The 16,380-nt window shown below is 60.6% G+C and overlaps 3 protein-coding genes across 3 annotated transcripts; 2 read left to right on the top strand and 1 right to left on the bottom strand.

Moving 5' to 3' along the window:
* Position 1: 1 nt before the first annotated feature.
* CPSF7 (cleavage and polyadenylation specific factor 7) lies at positions 2-10,255 on the bottom strand. The gene is made up of 9 exons (XM_088534155.1): positions 10,139-10,255; positions 4,575-4,793; positions 3,764-3,867; positions 3,223-3,368; positions 1,480-1,888; positions 1,254-1,372; positions 1,003-1,171; positions 640-813; positions 2-415 (listed from the first exon to the last, which is right to left on the bottom strand). Exons 1-8 carry the CDS (start codon positions 10,190-10,192, stop codon positions 645-647), a joined length of 1,389 nt encoding a protein of 462 aa, XP_088390281.1. The 5' UTR covers positions 10,193-10,255; the 3' UTR covers positions 2-415; positions 640-644.
* Positions 10,256-10,834: 579 nt separating this feature from the next.
* SDHAF2 (succinate dehydrogenase complex assembly factor 2) lies at positions 10,835-12,462 on the top strand. The gene is made up of 4 exons (XM_088534219.1): positions 10,835-10,849; positions 10,941-11,137; positions 11,870-11,979; positions 12,188-12,462. Exons 1-4 carry the CDS (start codon positions 10,835-10,837, stop codon positions 12,316-12,318), a joined length of 453 nt encoding a protein of 150 aa, XP_088390345.1. The 3' UTR covers positions 12,319-12,462.
* A 3,156-nt stretch (positions 12,463-15,618) lies between these two features.
* Positions 15,619-16,380, top strand: LRRC10B (leucine rich repeat containing 10B). Its single transcript, XM_088534203.1, has one exon. The coding sequence runs from the start codon at positions 15,619-15,621 to the stop codon at positions 16,378-16,380; it is 762 nt and encodes a 253-aa protein (XP_088390329.1).

Here is a 16,380-nt window from a genome sequence, read left to right as displayed (position 1 = left end):
CTGTGCACGCGCTGGTGGATCCGTCCCCTTCCAGCCGCCCCGGGAGGGCGGCAGGGAGGAAAGGGCTCGTACACCTCCCTCCATGGAAAAAAAAAAAAAAGCACCATTTCTCTTTGGGTCCGAGGATCCCTGGATTGGAGTGGCGGCCAGGCTCAACAGCCCAGGCATTCCCTGGCTCCGGAGCTCCCAGCCTCTCGCCAGGAAGCAGGAGCAGCAGTAAGCAGGGGTCAGGGCTCAGGTGCCAAGGCCACAAGGTGACAGCTGGAGTCCCCGGGGGGCACCGCGTGGCTTCCCTCGGGCGCCCAGAGAGAGCTGGGGGTGGCAGGGAAGGGTGAGGGTGGAGCGGCCTCGGTTGTGTCGTCCTGGTCGAGGTGAAGAGATACAAGTCCATTAAAAACCACTCGCTGCCAAACTCCTGCGGGGGCAGAGGAGAGGGGCAGTGAGCGCAGCCCCAGTGAAGCCCTGCCCTGTGCCCCGGCCCCTCTGCCACCCTGCAGCCAAGCAGGAGAGCCCTGGAGATCCCACACCACCTGCTCATTCCCTGGAAGGACCGCAGGGAGGCAGGAACAAAACCCAGAGCCCAGGGTGGCCCAGCTGGGGCTCGTGGCACCCACGGGCCAGCCCCCCGCGCCAGCTCACCTGTCTCAGTGGTGCCGGTCCCGCTCTCTGTCCCTGTCCCGATGCCGATCGTGCTCCCGGTTGCGCTCCTGGAAATAGTCCTCGTGCCGATCCTCACTGTGGAGCGTGTCCCGGTGCCGCCGGCTGCTCTCGCGGGACCGGCTGGGAGATCGCTCCCGGGACCGGTGTCTTTTCCTGGAGAAGAAATGGAAAGCTCTCAGTCCCCTCACACCGCAGGGATGGAGGGGACAGGCCTGCCACGTGAACCACATCCTTCAGCCAGCCTCTCCTACAGGAGCCGAGACCAAAGCCTCAGGCCAAGCACCATCCAAAGGGCTCTGAGCTCCAGAGCCCTGCCCCGACGGTCCCCGAGGCCGCCGGTACCTGGAGGAGCTGCTGCTGGCGCCCGTGCTGTAAGACTTGGCCTCGATGCCATGCAGACAGTCTTTGAGGGAAGAGAGGAGGACGCGGCACCGCTCGTCATTGGCAACGCGGGACTGCTTGATAACAGCGATGGCTGTGAGGAGGGTCTCGATGGCGTCGCTGTAATCACCTGCAGGGGAAAGGGAGCTCCAGGGGATGCAGAGCAGCCGGGAAGGGAGCGCGGAGGGCACGAGGGAAGCAACGGCTGGTACCTGCACTGGCTCCGGACACCGCCTTAGAAATGGCGCTGCTGGAAATCGCCCGGTTCCTGTTCATGATCTCCTCGAACTCCACTTCGCTCACGGCGGGGGGCGGCGGGCCGAGCTCCCGGCTGCGCGAGACAGGGCACGTGCCGGGGTCAGCACGGGGGGCACCGCCAGCAGCGGGGACCTCGTGTCCCCCGCAGCGGCCGCAGGGCTCCCCGCGCGGCCGGCTCACCTGCTGTGGTTGTAGGGGGCCATGGCCTTGCCGTAGGTGTCCGGTGGGGGACCCAGGGTGGCGTTGGGCGGGGGGAAGAAAGCAGGGTTGAGGTGCAGGGCAGGGGGCACGGCCCCCGGCGGGGGCACGGCCAGGTGCGGGGGCAGTCGAGGTGGCGGGGGCATGAGGTGCTGGTAGTGGATGCCGGGGGGAGGCGGGGGGACGCCGAAGCCGGAGGAGAGGGGCGGCGGGGGCGGCATGGGCGGCGGGGGCAGCCCCATGAGGGGCAGGGCGGCCGGCGGGCGGCTGAAGAAGGGCAGGACGGACGGGGGCTTCTCCGCGCGCGCGGGCGGCAGCGCGTTCTCCGTCGGGGTGGCGCGGCCGTCCGCCGAGTCCGCGGAGTCGCGGGAGTGGGCCCTCGGCGGCACACCTGCGAGCGGCACACGAGCGAGAGCGAGCCGTGAGCGCGCCGGCAGGCGGGCCAGGGGCTGCCGGCCCCGGAGCCCTCCTCTTCCTCCCCACCCGCGGCGAATGGCGCCCGGGGCCATCCTCTCCCGCAGCCCGCGCTCCGTAGGTGCGATCCAGAGCAAGATCCAGCCAGCCAAACGTAGCCTCCACTTCCACACGCCTTGACAAGGGCACTGAGCTCTCCAGCAAGACACGTTCGCCTGCGCAGCGTCCCAGGGACGCTCTTGGCCAGCAAGACGCTGCAATGGTTGCAGAGTGAGTTACACAGAAGCCAGAAGCTGCAACGAGTGGCAAGAGATCCCAGTGGAGAGCTCGCTGGGTCCTGTGGCCCAAAGTCCAAGTCCCAGAAGACATTAAATGACCCGGAGAGCCTGAAATCTGCTCACGGGAGAGGGTTCAAAAAGAGCATGAATGAGCACGAGGGGACAGAACCCAAGTGCCAACAGTGCCAGAGCTTCTGGAGGAAGGAAAACTCGCTGCCTGTCTGCACCCAAAGAGACCGGGAAGTCCCCGCTGTGTCCAAAGAGGGCGAGCCAAGAGAAGCATAAGGGAGGGCACTTCCCCTGCCCCGGTCCTACAGCACGCGGCGCTGCCAAGCAGCGGAGCCACGTGCGCGAGGACTTGGTGCCTAGCTGGAACTGAAGGGAGGGCGCGAAGGACCGGTGACCCCCCTGAAACTTGGCCAGGGCATTTAGAAAGGAGGACTTTCCCTCAGCGAAATGGGCCACGGGATCTACAATGACCACAGCTGGCCAAGACCTCCTCATACAGATTCCTGAGCAGACAGTCTCTCCGGCTCCGGAGCACCCAGCGCGGGGCGGGAGCGTCACATCGCTGCGGAGTGAGGCAAGGACCACCTATAGCCATTGTAGAAAGCCCACGGCCAGGCCCCAGCTGGAATACTGTGTCCAGTGTTGGGCACCTTACCTCCGCAGGGATGGACAAATTCTGGAGGAGATCCAGAGGAGAGCTACTAATAGATATGGAGGGTCTTAGCTATGTTGATAGCCTGAAGAGCTTAAGCCCATTCAGTTTGGAGAGGAGGAGGAGGAGGCTACGAGGGATCTTCGCAGTGTGTGAGCACCTAAAAGGGGATCATAAAGACTCGGGTCAGGATCTAGTCAGACTCAGCAGCAATAGGAAATAACCCACAGAGTCTCCTGGCGGTGTCCCCCCACCCCAAGCTCTCAGTGGGTTCAGCCTGGTAACTGTGCTGGGGATCTCCAGGGCCCGTGGGAGCTGGCCACAGAGCGCAGAGGTCCCTCCCCACCCGTGCGGTGCCTGCGCGTCACTTACGCTTGCGAGCCTGCGCCTCAAACTGTGACAGGTTCTGCCGCGTTGCCAGTCTCACCTCCACCTTGTCCCCATTGAGGACTTTGCCGGGAAGCAGCTCCAGGAGCTTGTGGACCGAGTTCTCAGAGGCGACAACCACCTCTGCGTACCTGCGAGAGAGCCCAGCAGTGAGCAGGAAACAGCTTCGAGCAGATCACCCAGCCCAAGATCCCCTAGCAAACCCTGAGGTGTGTCCTTGCCACGTCCCCCTGGCAGGGAACATCCACCACCACCTCCTGCCTTTGCTGGCTGGGCTCCTTCCCAGGCCTGCACTTACAGGTCCTTCCCTCAGTTCCCCCCTCGCGTTCTCGGTACTTGTGTCATTTGCACTAACCCTCTGGGAATCTCCACAACGCCATCCCACCTCCCGATGGACTGGCCATCATCACACCATCCAGGAAAAGCATTGCCTGCCTCCTCATTCCCCCAGGCCATCTCCTAGAGCACTGGATGTGGCCACGGGGGCCTGGCTCTCCACTTCCTCCACGTTCCCCTTTGCTCTCACCCTTTGGACTGGCCATTGGCTCGGTTCTCTGCAAATTTCAGCTCCACTACATCGTAGACACCCACCGAGCGGATGGTCTGGATCAGCTGCTGGTCAGTTGTCCACTGAAGGAAGAAGGGGAGAGGCCAGTGTCAACTCACAAAGCCCTTGGCAGGGCCCCGGTGCCCTGGCGGCTGATCCTCCAGCCTGGGGCCAGCCTCCGCACTCGGGCAGGCCGAGGAGCAGGCACTCCTAGAGGCCACAAAGCCTTGGCAGGGATGACAAAATCAATCTGGAGCCTGAGGCCGATCCCAGGCATTGCTATGAGAGGTCTGTTCCCTCAGTGCATGATAGAGCTTTCCCAGAACTGCTTCTATATCCTCAAACAGGATCATCAACCCAGGGCAGAGAAAGGGACTCATCCCAGCATCCCAGGACAGGGAAAGGGACTCATTTACACATCACCAGCAGAGACACCAAGGGAGAACCAGGCTGAGGCAACAGTCAGTGCAAGAGAGACACTAGAGCCCTGCAAGGTTACTAAGGCAGCCCAGAGCCATCAGATCACAGGCAACTTGTCTCCAGAGCCTGAGGATCTCTGAATCCTTTTTTCCTTAGGATCACAGGGTCAAGGCCAGCTCATGACCCAGCTCAGGGCACTGCCTCAGCCTGGACAGCCCCTCCAAGGAGCCACAGGAGCGCAGGGCTTTCCCTGGAGCAATCTCACCCCTGCAGGCGCCACAGGAGCCCCGAGCTGCCCACGGAGGTGCTCCAAGGACTCCGTCCCCAGGGAAGCACAGCCAGGCAAGCGTCAAGCCGCCACCTCACTCACCCAGGAGAAGCTGCCCACATAGACGGCAGCCCTCTTGTTGCGCAGGCCGCTGTAGGTGTACAGGATGGCAGGAGACTTGTTGTTGGGCTTGGGGGACGGCTCCTGGCGGATCTCCGGGGGCGGCTCCGAGCTGCTTGTGCGGCTTTCAGCGGGCTGCGAGCTGGCAGCTAGCACGTCGTCGTAGAGGTCCATCTGGTCGGCATTACTGAACTCGGAGTCCTGGGAGGGAAGAGACTGTCAGCATCCCCGCCAAAGCGAGAGCCCCCGGCAGGGACGGCCACCCGGGGCTCCAGAGATAACGCCCCGTTCTGCTCCGCTCAGGGCCTCCAACACACCCCAGGGCGCTGAACACCTTGCAGAACACAACTCGGCCCCCTCCTCGGGCTGCACATCCCGAGGGCTCCAGCCATGGGCAGATGAGTCCACAGGAAACAACAAGAGCCACCTCCAAAGGCAGGAGAGTCTTGGGCTGGACTCCCTGAGGCCAACAGGGCTGGCTCAGCACATGGTGCTCAAGTCTGTCTCCTGAGGTGCCCTGGGCCAACGTGCTTCTACCGAGAGAGGCTGCAGCACCTCAGCCTGTGAGAGGCAGGAGGGAGGATCGTTCCAGCCACGTGTCCCGATCCCAGCAGGGGCTCACGGAGAGCCTTGACACAGCAACAATAGTTAGCATTTTACACCAAATACCACAGGAAACGCTTAAAACACGATCCCAAATACTGCTGTGCTGCAGGCTGCCTTTCAGCGTCCACGACAATAAATTATTTGTGTGTTGGCTTCGGAAGCCGCCCCTTCGCGACGGGCGAACCGCTCATCCCAATTCAGTGACTTTACGGGCGCGCGTGACCAGCTGCCGAAACTCCAGGGACGACATTTACTCCCATCTCCTCGCAACAACGGGGCTCCCGAGCCTGCCCTCCGCCCCGTTCAAACCAAAGGGACGAGCGCTTCGTGCCCGGACACCTCACGGCCTCAGCACAGCATGTTCAGAACAGCCCGGTGCCTCACCTGGGGACTAATTTAGGATTAATGATGCTGCCAGTTTTTTGGTCTGTGCACTCTCTTTCAGCACTTCATTATTTCACAGGCAACTCCATCCGCTTCCCTCCGGCCCAGTAAACGCTGCTCCACATTGAGCTGCTTTTCTCCACGGCCCTGCAAAGCGCCCCCATGCTCGACGCTCCCGACAACCCCGCGCTCGTGGCATCTGCAAGAAGCAGTGATGGGCTCTGCTTTGTGATGCCTGATATAACCCTGGAGTATTTTTATAGCCCAACTACTCCAGTTGGAGTACGGAAAAGTACTCCAAGGCTTTTCTACTTTTACAAAAAAGTAGGAGAGGAATATTCCAAAACACAAAACCTCCCCGTGGCTTTGCCTCTCTGGCAATCTGTGCTGACTTTCAAAGATCTTTCTTGATTTTTCTCCCTCCAACTTCCCCGACAAATGCTTTGCTCTACTCCATCCTCCCCTGCCTCGTTGCAGCACGTGCCACACGCTCCTTCGGCGAGTGCAGGACTCGCTCATCGGGACGCGACCTTTCCTCAGCAACGGGGCAAGACGCAACTTGCTACTCCAAGATGCAACCAGGTCACCATTCATAAACACACAAAGACAAAAGTTCAATGGCAGAAAGCACCTCTCCAGGTCAAATACGCTAGGCAAACTTTACTCTCCTTCACTGGCAAATACTTCGACCTGGAAGCTAGGCATCAATCCTCAAATTCTACCAGTCAAGCTGTTCTGTCACCTCAGAAACACCAGGGAAGTCTCATTTATTTTCAGTGTGATCACAACCCTGGTTTTTTGCAGGCCAGCTGAGCTCTCCTCAGTGTAAGAGCTATCCACAAGGTCTTTACACACTTATTTCCACACACACTCCTTACTCTCCGAGGCAGTGCAGCCTTTCACACAACAAACCAGTCAACAAAGCAGCTTCTTAGCTGCAAGCTCAAGTGTCCTAGATCTGCCTTCCAATTCCCACTCCTATTCCAGGCTATATTTAATCTGGAGCATAGACTGAGTGCTGTGTTTACTACATATTTTCATACTCATTACTTACACAAATTCCACGTGCCCAGAGCATCATTTCATACGGTGAATTACTACGTTAGTGTTTGTCCCACTGGAGCTAGACACACACCTGACAAAGTACAAAGAGACGAGACCCTAACCCTGAGGAACCTAAATGACCCGGCGGAGGGCCAATTTTGCAGAAAATACCGTTTTCGGGAGGGCCTTTAGAAATTTGCAGCCGGTCCACAAGGACACCATGTCCACTCTGTGCTCGCGACTCTGAAGGCAGCGCGGATGGCATCTTCTGATAGAGATAGCACGGTGTGAATAAATCCCCCGGAGCCTGGAGAACTGCACACGAGCAGCACGTCGCTCTGCGAGCTCGTGGGAGAGGAATGGTGCTCAGCATGCAACTTTTGAAGGGTCACAGAGGAGCTAAAGGACATTATTTTTCCCCAGACATCCTCAAGCCCCTTCTTGACAGCACCAGCCATTTCCAAGTCACATTTTAACTTCTGTCACTCAGCTATTTCAGCTGCAGAGCTGATAAAAGGTTACAAGAATTTCAACAGGGAGAGGTATTTTTGTGCTCATTCTCAAAACAGCTCAACTGTTTGCTTAGTGTGTCTCCCACGCTCCTACCCTCACCAATTGCCTTTGGAAAAGGCCCAAGACTGGAAAATTTCAGTCTGAAAGGTAAGTCTCAAAAACTTGAGGAGAACAAAAACACAGGGCCATAACAGAAAGCATCTGGAAGCCTTCAGTTACACTACTTAGCTGCTGTTTCAGCTTACAGGTTTTCAAAGACCCTCTCGGCTCTGTTTTTGATGTTGCTTTAAAAACCAACACCCTCAAGGGAAGAGGATGCCGAGTAGCCGCAGTTCATGGCTACATCATCTCATGCAGCACAGACCATCACTGGAAATGCACGCCGACAAGATGCCTTCTGAATTACCTACCTGCTAGCTAAGACGCTTCCCGCAGCTCAAGCCCCAGCTTGGTGAACACATCACTTGCCCTGAGCCCTCACCCAGCACTTTGCAAGGCGCGCGCTGACCGAACAGAGCCTCCTCAGCTTTAATAACTGTGTGTGCTGTGGAATTTGGGACCACACACAAACTTCTGGTGTGCCACAGGAACCGCAGGACAGAAAGCGGTGTCTTCCCACACCGCTTTGATCCCACGTGCTGCAGTTTGCAGGACTCGTGGTTCTTCCACCCACCACGGTACAACACAGATAACTCCTCGCGTTTCTTCCTGCCGCGCACACGGTGCCTTGCAGCCTCGGGCATGCAAGATGCTGGAGCTGATGAGCCTTGATAACCTTCTATAAGAGCCCTCTGAGGCTATGTTTAAAGATCTTTGCATCCTGGCCCCCAAATGCACCCGTTAAATCTTTCCACGCTATTTCGTGCTGCGTTGTACACGAACCTGCTCTGCCTGCTGCCCCATCCTTCCTCTCAACACTAACTTCTTCACTCTGTGAAAGTTTCCAAGACTTGACGGAGACAAGACCAGACCCATCAAAGCTCCTCTCAGCTTCCCAGCAGATATTTCCCCCTCAACTCAATGCACTGTTCTTATAATGCTTCCTTCTTCAGATCTTCCAGCACATGAGCCTCCTCTGCCAAGAGAGCCTGAAGGCACAGTCAGGATGGGCAGCATTTGACCATCTAAGCAGAAAATAGGGTACAACTGCACAGTTTTCCCCTCAACCTGCTCACCTGTTAGTTATTTGCCTGCTCCAAGACATTCAGGGACTTTCCAACTCACACTTCCTGAAGCCACATCTTCTTCTGTAGACAAAGATATCTTATTTATTTTCCTTGAGCTCTATCACTGTTTTCCTTTGGTATTTATGGCAATTGTCATAGATGATAGTTGCTAGTTATTTTCCATTTCATGCATTTTAAATTCCAGCCAGGAACTTCAAGAGGTTTTATTTTTCCAGACCTTCTACCTTTATTCCTTCAGTTATTCAACTCTACTATTCTACTCCCAAGTCCAGGTGTATTTTCCTGATTCTGATGGCTAAAAGTTATTTGCAAGGAAATATGCAAACTAAGAGTGTATTTCTAACGCAAAACAGTTCGGACTGGTCACACTATAGATTGTATAACACTTGGGGGATGTGACTTCTGGGTTCTTTTCAGAAGAACACAGGTCTGAAGGGAGAAATATTAGAGAGTTTGAGGATATCTGTGCAGGGCAGCCCGGCTGCTCTAGGCAGCACAAATGCCACATTATTTGTTTTGCGACTCACCTTTAGAGTGAGATTTCCATTGTTTTGGCATTGATAGGATCAGCTTTGGCTCTGCCCTTCTCTAAGGCAATTGCTCCCAGTGGAAAACTCCTGCTTCTTCCTAGACAGCTGAAAGTATCTCGCAGTCCCCTCATCTCTGAGGCAACTGACATGCTTTTCTGATGCTGCACTTAACTCTGAAGGTTTAACTTAAGGCATATTATCACTTGATAACCTCCTGCCCTTTCAGGAAAAAAGAAAAAAAAAGTTGCCCTTAACTCCTCTCCAGCCCTCTTGGAGCTCCAGACAACTGTCAATTCCTTCTTCTTTGCGCTTTCTAGTTCTTGCAGCTCGCCATCCAGTGAGAACCAACTTCCTTCCATGTTTTTTCCATGACAGTTTTTAATCTTCCAAGATGTGCCTTTACACCCGTACTCCTCAGCTGTCCAGATCCCTGAACTCTCTGGAATTTGCTCCTCTGGAAGGCATTTTCCACCCTGACAGGTCCCTGACAGCCTTGGCCTCTGGCACTTGCAGCAAGTGACCCGGAGCCGGTGGCTCTCCGACCGCAGCAAGTTCCCATGCAGGTCCCCACACAGCACCTCCCCAGAGATCTCACCAACCAGCACGCGTGTCCATGGGACCAGAGACTGGGGGCTTCGGCAATAGTTACTTGGTGCAGTTCTCTTCCAGGGTAGATGCCTTATTTCTCCAACTAGAGCAGGTCACAACCACCCACTTCGATCCCTAGCCACTAACGCCTCAGTAAACGTTTTGGTGGGAACGCTACCTCCCTCTCAATACAACTGAGATCCCCTGCAAAATCTACACAAGCAGGTTTCTTTCACGGCTCTTGATCACAGCTGCCACAACAACCTCTGTCCTTGGTTTCCCAGAGGGGCTCTTCGATGCTGCCCCAATATATTCACAGAATCACAGGATGGTTGAGGTTGGAAGATGATCTAGAGGTTGAGGTTGGACTGGATGATCTCTAGATCATCCAGTCCAACTCCCCTGCTCCAGCAGGGACACCCAGAGCACGGGGCACAGGGTGGCATCCAGGTGGGTTTGAAGCTCTCCAGAGAAGGAGCCTCCACAGCCTCTCTGGGCAGCCTGTTCCGGGACTCTGTCACACACAGGCTTCCACCTCAGCCCGGCGAGCACGCGCCGGCCGACGCGCGCACCGCAAGCGCTGACGGCGTTAGCACCTTGTCCGCAAGCCGGCTAGCTCTGCTCCACGTGCGCGCCGGGCTGCTCCCCGGGCTGCCCTGGCACGGGGCACCCCACGGGCTGGCGCTCCGCTCACCTGATTGAACTCTTCGTCGGCGTAGATATCGATCAGATCCACTCCCTCGGACATATTTCCAAAGACGGGGCTGAGAACCCGGGCTGGGACCGGGGTGGTGAAGCAGGAGGAGCGAAGGAGCACTGCAGCGAGGCAAGGAGGGGACAGGAGCCTTAGTGCTGGGGACACCTCCCCCCTGCAGACCCCTGCGCCCCACGGCCTCTCTCACCGGGGCCCTGGGCCAGCACTAGCCCCCCTTCTCCTAGGGGAGCCCACGCCCGGGGACGGGCACCCCTGGGGCCCTCCTCACGCCGCGAGCATCGCCCTGGCCCCCACACCGCACCCCCAGGGCACAACCGCCCCGCTCCTCGCAGCGCTGGCGGCAGCTCCCAGCGCGGAACCGACCAACGAGCGGACCAACGGACCGACCCCGAGCCCAACTCTGCCCACGGCTCGTTTCCACCGCAGGGGCCGCCCGCCCCCGGCCCCCGCGCCGCCCCCGGGCCCGGCGGGAAGGGGGCCCCGCAGAACCCCCCGCTCCCGCCGGGCAGCGACCTCGGCCCCCGGCCCGAGGCGCCGCGCGGGCCGCGGCACCGCCCGCCGCGCCGACCAGGCCCCGCCGCCCGCGCTCACCGCCGCCGCCGCCGCCGCCGCGCCCCTTCCGCCCGCCCGGCCGCCCGCCGCGCCGCCCTTTCCGGCGCGCCCCGCGGAGGGGCCATGGCGGCGGCCGCGGTGAGTGCGCGGGGCGGAGCGGCGGGGAGCGGGACGGGACGGGAGGGCGGCCCGGGGCGCCGCGTGACGCCGTCCCCGTGTCCCCCCGCAGCTCCGCGCGCTGGGCCGGCCCCTGCGGGGACGCGCGACCGCGCAGCGCCGCCACCGCGGGGACGCGGGGAAGGGCGTCCTGGAGGTGCCCTTGCCGCCCTGGCAGCCGCGCGCCCGGGAGCCGCTGGAGACGAAGCGAGCGCGGCTGCTGTACGAGAGCAGGAAGAGGGGCACGCTGGAGAACTGCCTGCTGCTCGGGTAAGCCGGGTCAGAGCCCGCAGGACACGCAGCATCGAGCCCTGCGCGCCGAAGGGGGTTGAATTAGCCAGGGAAGAGCTGCGGGCGTTGCTGGAGCCCCAGGCTGAGCGAGGGGTGAGGCTGCTTGGAGGAGGGAAGGCGAGTGTCCGCAGCGAGAGCGTCGCTTGTTCCGCGGTGCAGCGCCTGGTGTCACCGCGGGGCAGCCCGGGGCGGGAGAGGCCTCAAGGGAGCTGCTCCTTGTGGAAGTGGAATCCTTTGGGAAGGATGTATGCCGGATCTGGGATAAGTGAGTGATGCAGGGGAGTGTTTTCACTCCTGTGTTGCGAGTACCGAAGGGGCAGTGTGAGATGGAAGGCAGCAATGAAGGGAATAGCTTTGCGCGGCCTCCCGGGCTGGAGGCAGCTCTTTTTCTGCGAGATCTCCAGAGCAGTGAGCGGAGCGGGAAGAAGCCAAGTTCCAGCAGGCGGTTGATACCTGTTCGCTGAAGCTCATAGCCAGTTCAGCAGGGCTGGGGGCTCTTGAACTGCAGGATTAAGGTAGAGGTTAATGGCTGGAGGGCAGACTGGGACTTAAGGCAGAAGGCAGGTCACTTCAGGCCCAGGAGGAAGACTCTGTGCCTTCCTGCAGCATGCAGAGAGCTGGGCACCAGGCAGTGTCGGCAGCAGAACGCCAGCCGAGCTCTTTCTCCACTCACCCTTACTCATGTTCGTTCATATATCTTTTCTCCTCCAGCCTTTTTGCAAAGGAGAACCTGAACCGCATGAGCGAACGGCAGCTCAACCTCTATGACCGGCTCATCAACGAGCCCAGCAATGACTGGGACATTTACTACTGGGCAACAGGTACCAAATAGCTGCCTGTTAACTGGGTGGCTTTGGCTGTAGCCTCCTAGCCTGACTTGAGGTTCAGGGCTACAGGCAAGGCTGGGATCGCGCTGGGGTGTAGGTCTTGGTGTGGCTGGTGTCACCCCGAGTGTTTGGGTGTGTGGCACCAAGAGCTTTGAGAGAAGATACAGCTACAGCTGTCACGCTGATCCTTTTTTTACTGCAGAAGCGAAACCCACGCCGGCCGTGTTTGAGAACGACGTCATGGCCATGCTGAGGGAGTTTGCCAAGAACAAGAACAGGGAGCAGAGGCTGCGGCAGCCAGACCTGGAGTATCTCTTTGAGTCGCCACGCTGATGCCTGCTCCTCCCTCATCTCCTGGAGTTGTGCAGGGCCACTGGACCTCAGGGCTGCTGCTGTCCCCCGTAGCCCTTCTCTGGCAGTGGCTGCCCTCTTGAGCTCTGAGGGCACAGCAAATAAAACCATGGCTGCTGGTCCCTTGACTCGTGCTTTCTGACCAGGCTGTTCCCAACCTATTCCGTTGCGTTAGGAGGTGTCTGTGTTTTGGTGGCACTGGGAGCAAGGCCCATGGAGGAGGCCGTTTGCTGGGGCCGATGCCAGCTCACTGCTGACTGTGACGGTGGCAGTCCCTTAGGCTTTCCTCCTCCAGGAGCCTCAGCAGGAGGTTGGAAGCAAAGCAGGGCAGAACCTGTGCTGTGAGGTGACCCGGCAAACCCGCACGCCCTGTGTGAGCTCCAGCATGAGGGCAGGGGGCCTGGTTTGTGTCTCAGGAGCTCACTGCTCTTCAGTTGAGCTGTAGCTCTGGGTTTGGGGCCTTTGCACTATTCTTGTGAAAGGGGCAGCTCCTGGGCTGCTGCCAGCCCCAGCCTCTTTCTTTCCCCCCACCCCCAGTTTGATCTGTGTCAGCCATAAGTGAGAGCAGTGTCCTCTACAGAATCGCAGGATGGTTGAGGTTGGACGGACCTCCAGAGATCACCTGGTTCAATCCCCTGCTCCAGCAGGGACACCCAGGGCACAGGGTGGCATCCAGGCGGGCTTGGAAGATCTCCAGAGAAGGAGACTCCTCTCTGGGCAGCCTGTGCCAGGGCTCTGTCACCCTCACAGTAAAGCAGCTCTTTCTCGTATGGAAAACCCGAAGTTTTGGTAATGACACCAGCCACGGAGCCACGTGTTAATAGACTGTATCCTCCTCTTCCTTTGTGTGTTCCTGCCAGCACTGGGGAATGGAGAAGATGACTTGTGCACCCGAGTTCCTGACCATCCATCCCAATTCCCTGAAGTTCCTTTTCATTGCCCTTGGGCTGTATGTTGCCACCTCTTCTCCTGCCATGTGCAGGACAAGCAGTGGGGTTCTGAGGTTCAAACCAGGCTGGGAAGTTTCCTGGTGAAATCCTTAACCTGGACCCCAGGAAGGCAGCAGACTTCCCTTACGGGGGGCTCCCTTGTACGTATCGGACCCTCGTGTTTCCTTTACTGTGGAGTCACCCACAACTACAAGCCACCTTTCTTCCCTCCGGTGTGTGGTTGCAATACGGGGGGGTGGGTCTTTCTGACACCAGCAATGTCTCGGGCAGATCTATGGGATGTGGCAGAGGGGTAGAAACTGGCTCCAGATATCAGCTCTCCTGCTGCCCCTGTGCCACAGAGATGCCCAGGCAGCCGTTGCTGCTGCTGGGGATGAGCGGCTCTCGGTCAGAGAGGCTCTCACGAGCAGGTTCTCGATGCCTGGCAGTGCTGACCCAACGGAAGCATCTCCTTGGCCTCCTCACACACATCCCTGCCCTTCCAGGCCAGTGCCTGGGGCTTCTCTGTGAGGTCTCTGCCTGCTCGGCTGCGGAGGCAGCGCCCTTGGCTCTGTGCTGGCTACAGGCTCCAGTGCTGGTGTCTCGCTCTAGACACATGAAGCCTTCACGGGTCATCCCAAGCTCGTCCAGCCGCCCCAGGCTGTGGAGGCAGCCCGGCTGCGCGCACCGCCATGTGCCATCTGACTCGCGGCCATCGCAGCCCGCCCATTGCTCCACGGTTGCCCGCTGGCTGCCAACACCTCCCGCTCCTCGGGGCAGCTCGGAGCCGGCAGCAGCACCGTGCGGGGGCACTGCTGGCGTGCGGGGCTGCCCGCCTGCCTGCCGTGCCTGTGACGAACTGTGCTCCTGCGGCAGCCTCGGCCCCAAGGCTGCCCTCTCAGCCTGGGCCCACCCCAAGCGCGTGAGGAGGCCCAAAGCAGCCCTGCCGGGACAGCTCTTGCCACATGCCCCGGGTTGCAAGGTGCAGGGCTGCTCCTGACGCAGGGGTGCGGGTGGCCAGATACCAGGGGACACCATGTTCTCGTGGATTGCTCCCTGGCTCCCTCGCAGCTGCAGGGGACCCAAGACGTGCTGCTGCTCTTGGTGGGTGACGTTAAAAGGGGGCCGTCGGCGGGTGTTATTTGGCTGGTGCTTTCGGTGGGTGCTATTTGGGTGCCAGCCGCTGGAGGGCTGTACGAGCCCGGCTTGATGGCGCTGGCTTTCGGATGACACAGCTTATCTGCAGCAGGGAAAGAATGGCTGCAGCGCTGGGCTGGGTGCGGAGGAGCAGGGGGAAGGAAAGCCCCCTTGGCCCCTGCATGTCTTGCAGGACAGGGAGTGCAGTGTGCACTGGAGTCTCCACGCGTCAGCCGATGGTGTGTGGGCATGTGGCTGTGCACACAGGGTGCACGTGCACACGCGCGTGTGCCCTCTGCACGCAGCAGACCTGTGCATGCACGCGTGCATCGGCCGTGTGGCACATTTGTGCATGCCACGGGCCTGTGCCTGCGCCTGGAGGTGCTCATGTCCTGTGCCTGTGCATGCAGCAGGCCGTGCACCCGTGAGCAGGGGTCTGGGTGTGTGGTGGGCCATGCCCCTGCATGCAGGTGTGTGCACAGGTCTGGGTGCGCAGCAGGCCGTGCACGCTCATACGGGGGCACACAGGGGCACACAGGGACCTGGGCGTGTGGCGGGCCGTGCACACACACACATGCAGGAGCGTGCACAGGTTCGCAGACTCACAGAATGGGTGAGGTTGGAAGGGACCTCTAGAGATCATCTAGTCCAGCCCCCCGCTCCAGCAGGGACACCTAGAGCACGTGGCACAGGGTGGCATCCAGGCGGGTTTTAAAGATCTCCAGAGAAGGAGACTCCGCAGCCTCTCTGGGCAGCCTGTTCCAGGGCTCTGCCACCCTCACAGGAAAGAAGTTCTTCCTCACATGGAGATGGAACTTCCTGTGTTTCGACTTGCACCCATTACCCCTTGCCCTGGTTCAGGAGTGCGGCGGGCTGTGCACCTTCGTGCAGGGGTGTGCGGGGATCTGGGTGTGCAGCGGGCTGTGCATCGGTGCGCAGGGTGTGCACGGGGCCGTGCACAGGTCCCGACGCACAGCGGGCCGCGCACACGCGTGCAGGGCCGTGCACAGGTCCCGGTGTGCGGCAGTCCACGCACCCCGTGCGGGGCCGCGCACAGGTCCCGGCGCAAGCCCCGCCGAGCCGCCCCGCGCGCGGGCGGGGCTACCTGCAGACCAGGGGGCGTGTCCGCCCGGGGGGCGGGGCTTTGCCCGGCCCTATCAGGGGGCGGGGGCGGGGCCGGCAGCGGCGCGGGCGCGCGCACGGGCGGGCGGCGGGCATGGGCAGCGGCGGCTCGGCGGCGCGCGCGGAGCGGCTGCCGTCGGGGGCGGCCGAGCAGCTGCGCGGGGGCGCGCGCTGCCTCGAACTGAGCGGGAAGCGGCTGCGGCGGCTGCCGGCGGCCGCGTGCGCCCTGCGGGACCTGCAGAAGCTCTACGTGAGCGGCGTGGGGCTGCGCGAGGTGCCCGCCGAGCTGGCCGCGCTGCGCCACCTGCACACCCTCGCGCTGGACGGCAACGAGCTCATGGAGGTGCCCGAGGCGCTCTGCTGCCTGCCCCGCCTCGTGCACCTCTACCTGGGCCGCAACGGGCTGCAGGGGCTGCCGCCTGCCTTCGCCCGCCTGCAGAGCCTGCGCTCGCTCTGGCTCGAGGGCAACTTCGTGGCGCGCTTCCCCCGCGCGCTGCTCAGCCTGCCCGGCCTGCGGAGCCTGCAGCTGGGCGACAACCGCCTGGCCCGCCTGCCCGCCGCGCTGCCCCGCATGGCCAGCCTGCGTGCGCTCTGGCTCTACGGCAACCGCTTCGAGGTGTTCCCGCCGGCGCTGCTGCGTGCCGCCCAGCTCCGCGTGCTCGACCTCGACCGCAACCGCATCGCCCACTTCCCCGACCTGACGCCGCTGCACGGCCTGCGCTTGCTCTGCTACGACCGCAACCCGGCCCGCGTGCCCCCTCGCACGGGCCCCGATGTCCGCCTCGTGGGCGAAGGGGCCCGCGAGCTCATGGAGGCCCGGAGTCAGAGCCTGCAGGCCCAGAGGGAGCAGGAGTGA

Source organism: Tinamus guttatus, unplaced genomic scaffold, assembly GCF_059628265.1.
Source record: "Tinamus guttatus ecotype Peru unplaced genomic scaffold, ASM5962826v1 Tinamus_guttatus_pri_ptg000546l, whole genome shotgun sequence".
NCBI lineage: Eukaryota > Metazoa > Chordata > Aves > Tinamiformes > Tinamidae > Tinamus > Tinamus guttatus.
This window is presented reverse-complemented; position numbering and strand designations above follow the sequence as displayed.

Coding starts and splice junctions, on each gene's coding strand:
- CPSF7 (XM_088534155.1), bottom strand. CDS start 10,192: ATGTCCGAGGGAGTGGATCTGATCGATATCTACGCCGACGAAGAGTTC. Junction 4,794..10,138: donor CCGACGAAGAGTTCAATCAG/GTGAGCGGAGCG, acceptor CTTCCCTCCCAG/GACTCCGAGTTCAGTAATGC. Junction 1,172..1,253: donor GGTGTCCGGAGCCAGTGCAG/GTACCAGCCGTT, acceptor TTTCCCCTGCAG/GTGATTACAGCGACGCCATC.
- SDHAF2 (XM_088534219.1), top strand. Junction 11,138..11,869: donor GAGAACTGCCTGCTGCTCGG/GTAAGCCGGGTC, acceptor TTTCTCCTCCAG/CCTTTTTGCAAAGGAGAACC. Junction 11,980..12,187: donor CATTTACTACTGGGCAACAG/GTACCAAATAGC, acceptor TTTTTACTGCAG/AAGCGAAACCCACGCCGGCC.
- LRRC10B (XM_088534203.1), top strand. CDS start 15,619: ATGGGCAGCGGCGGCTCGGCGGCGCGCGCGGAGCGGCTGCCGTCGGGG.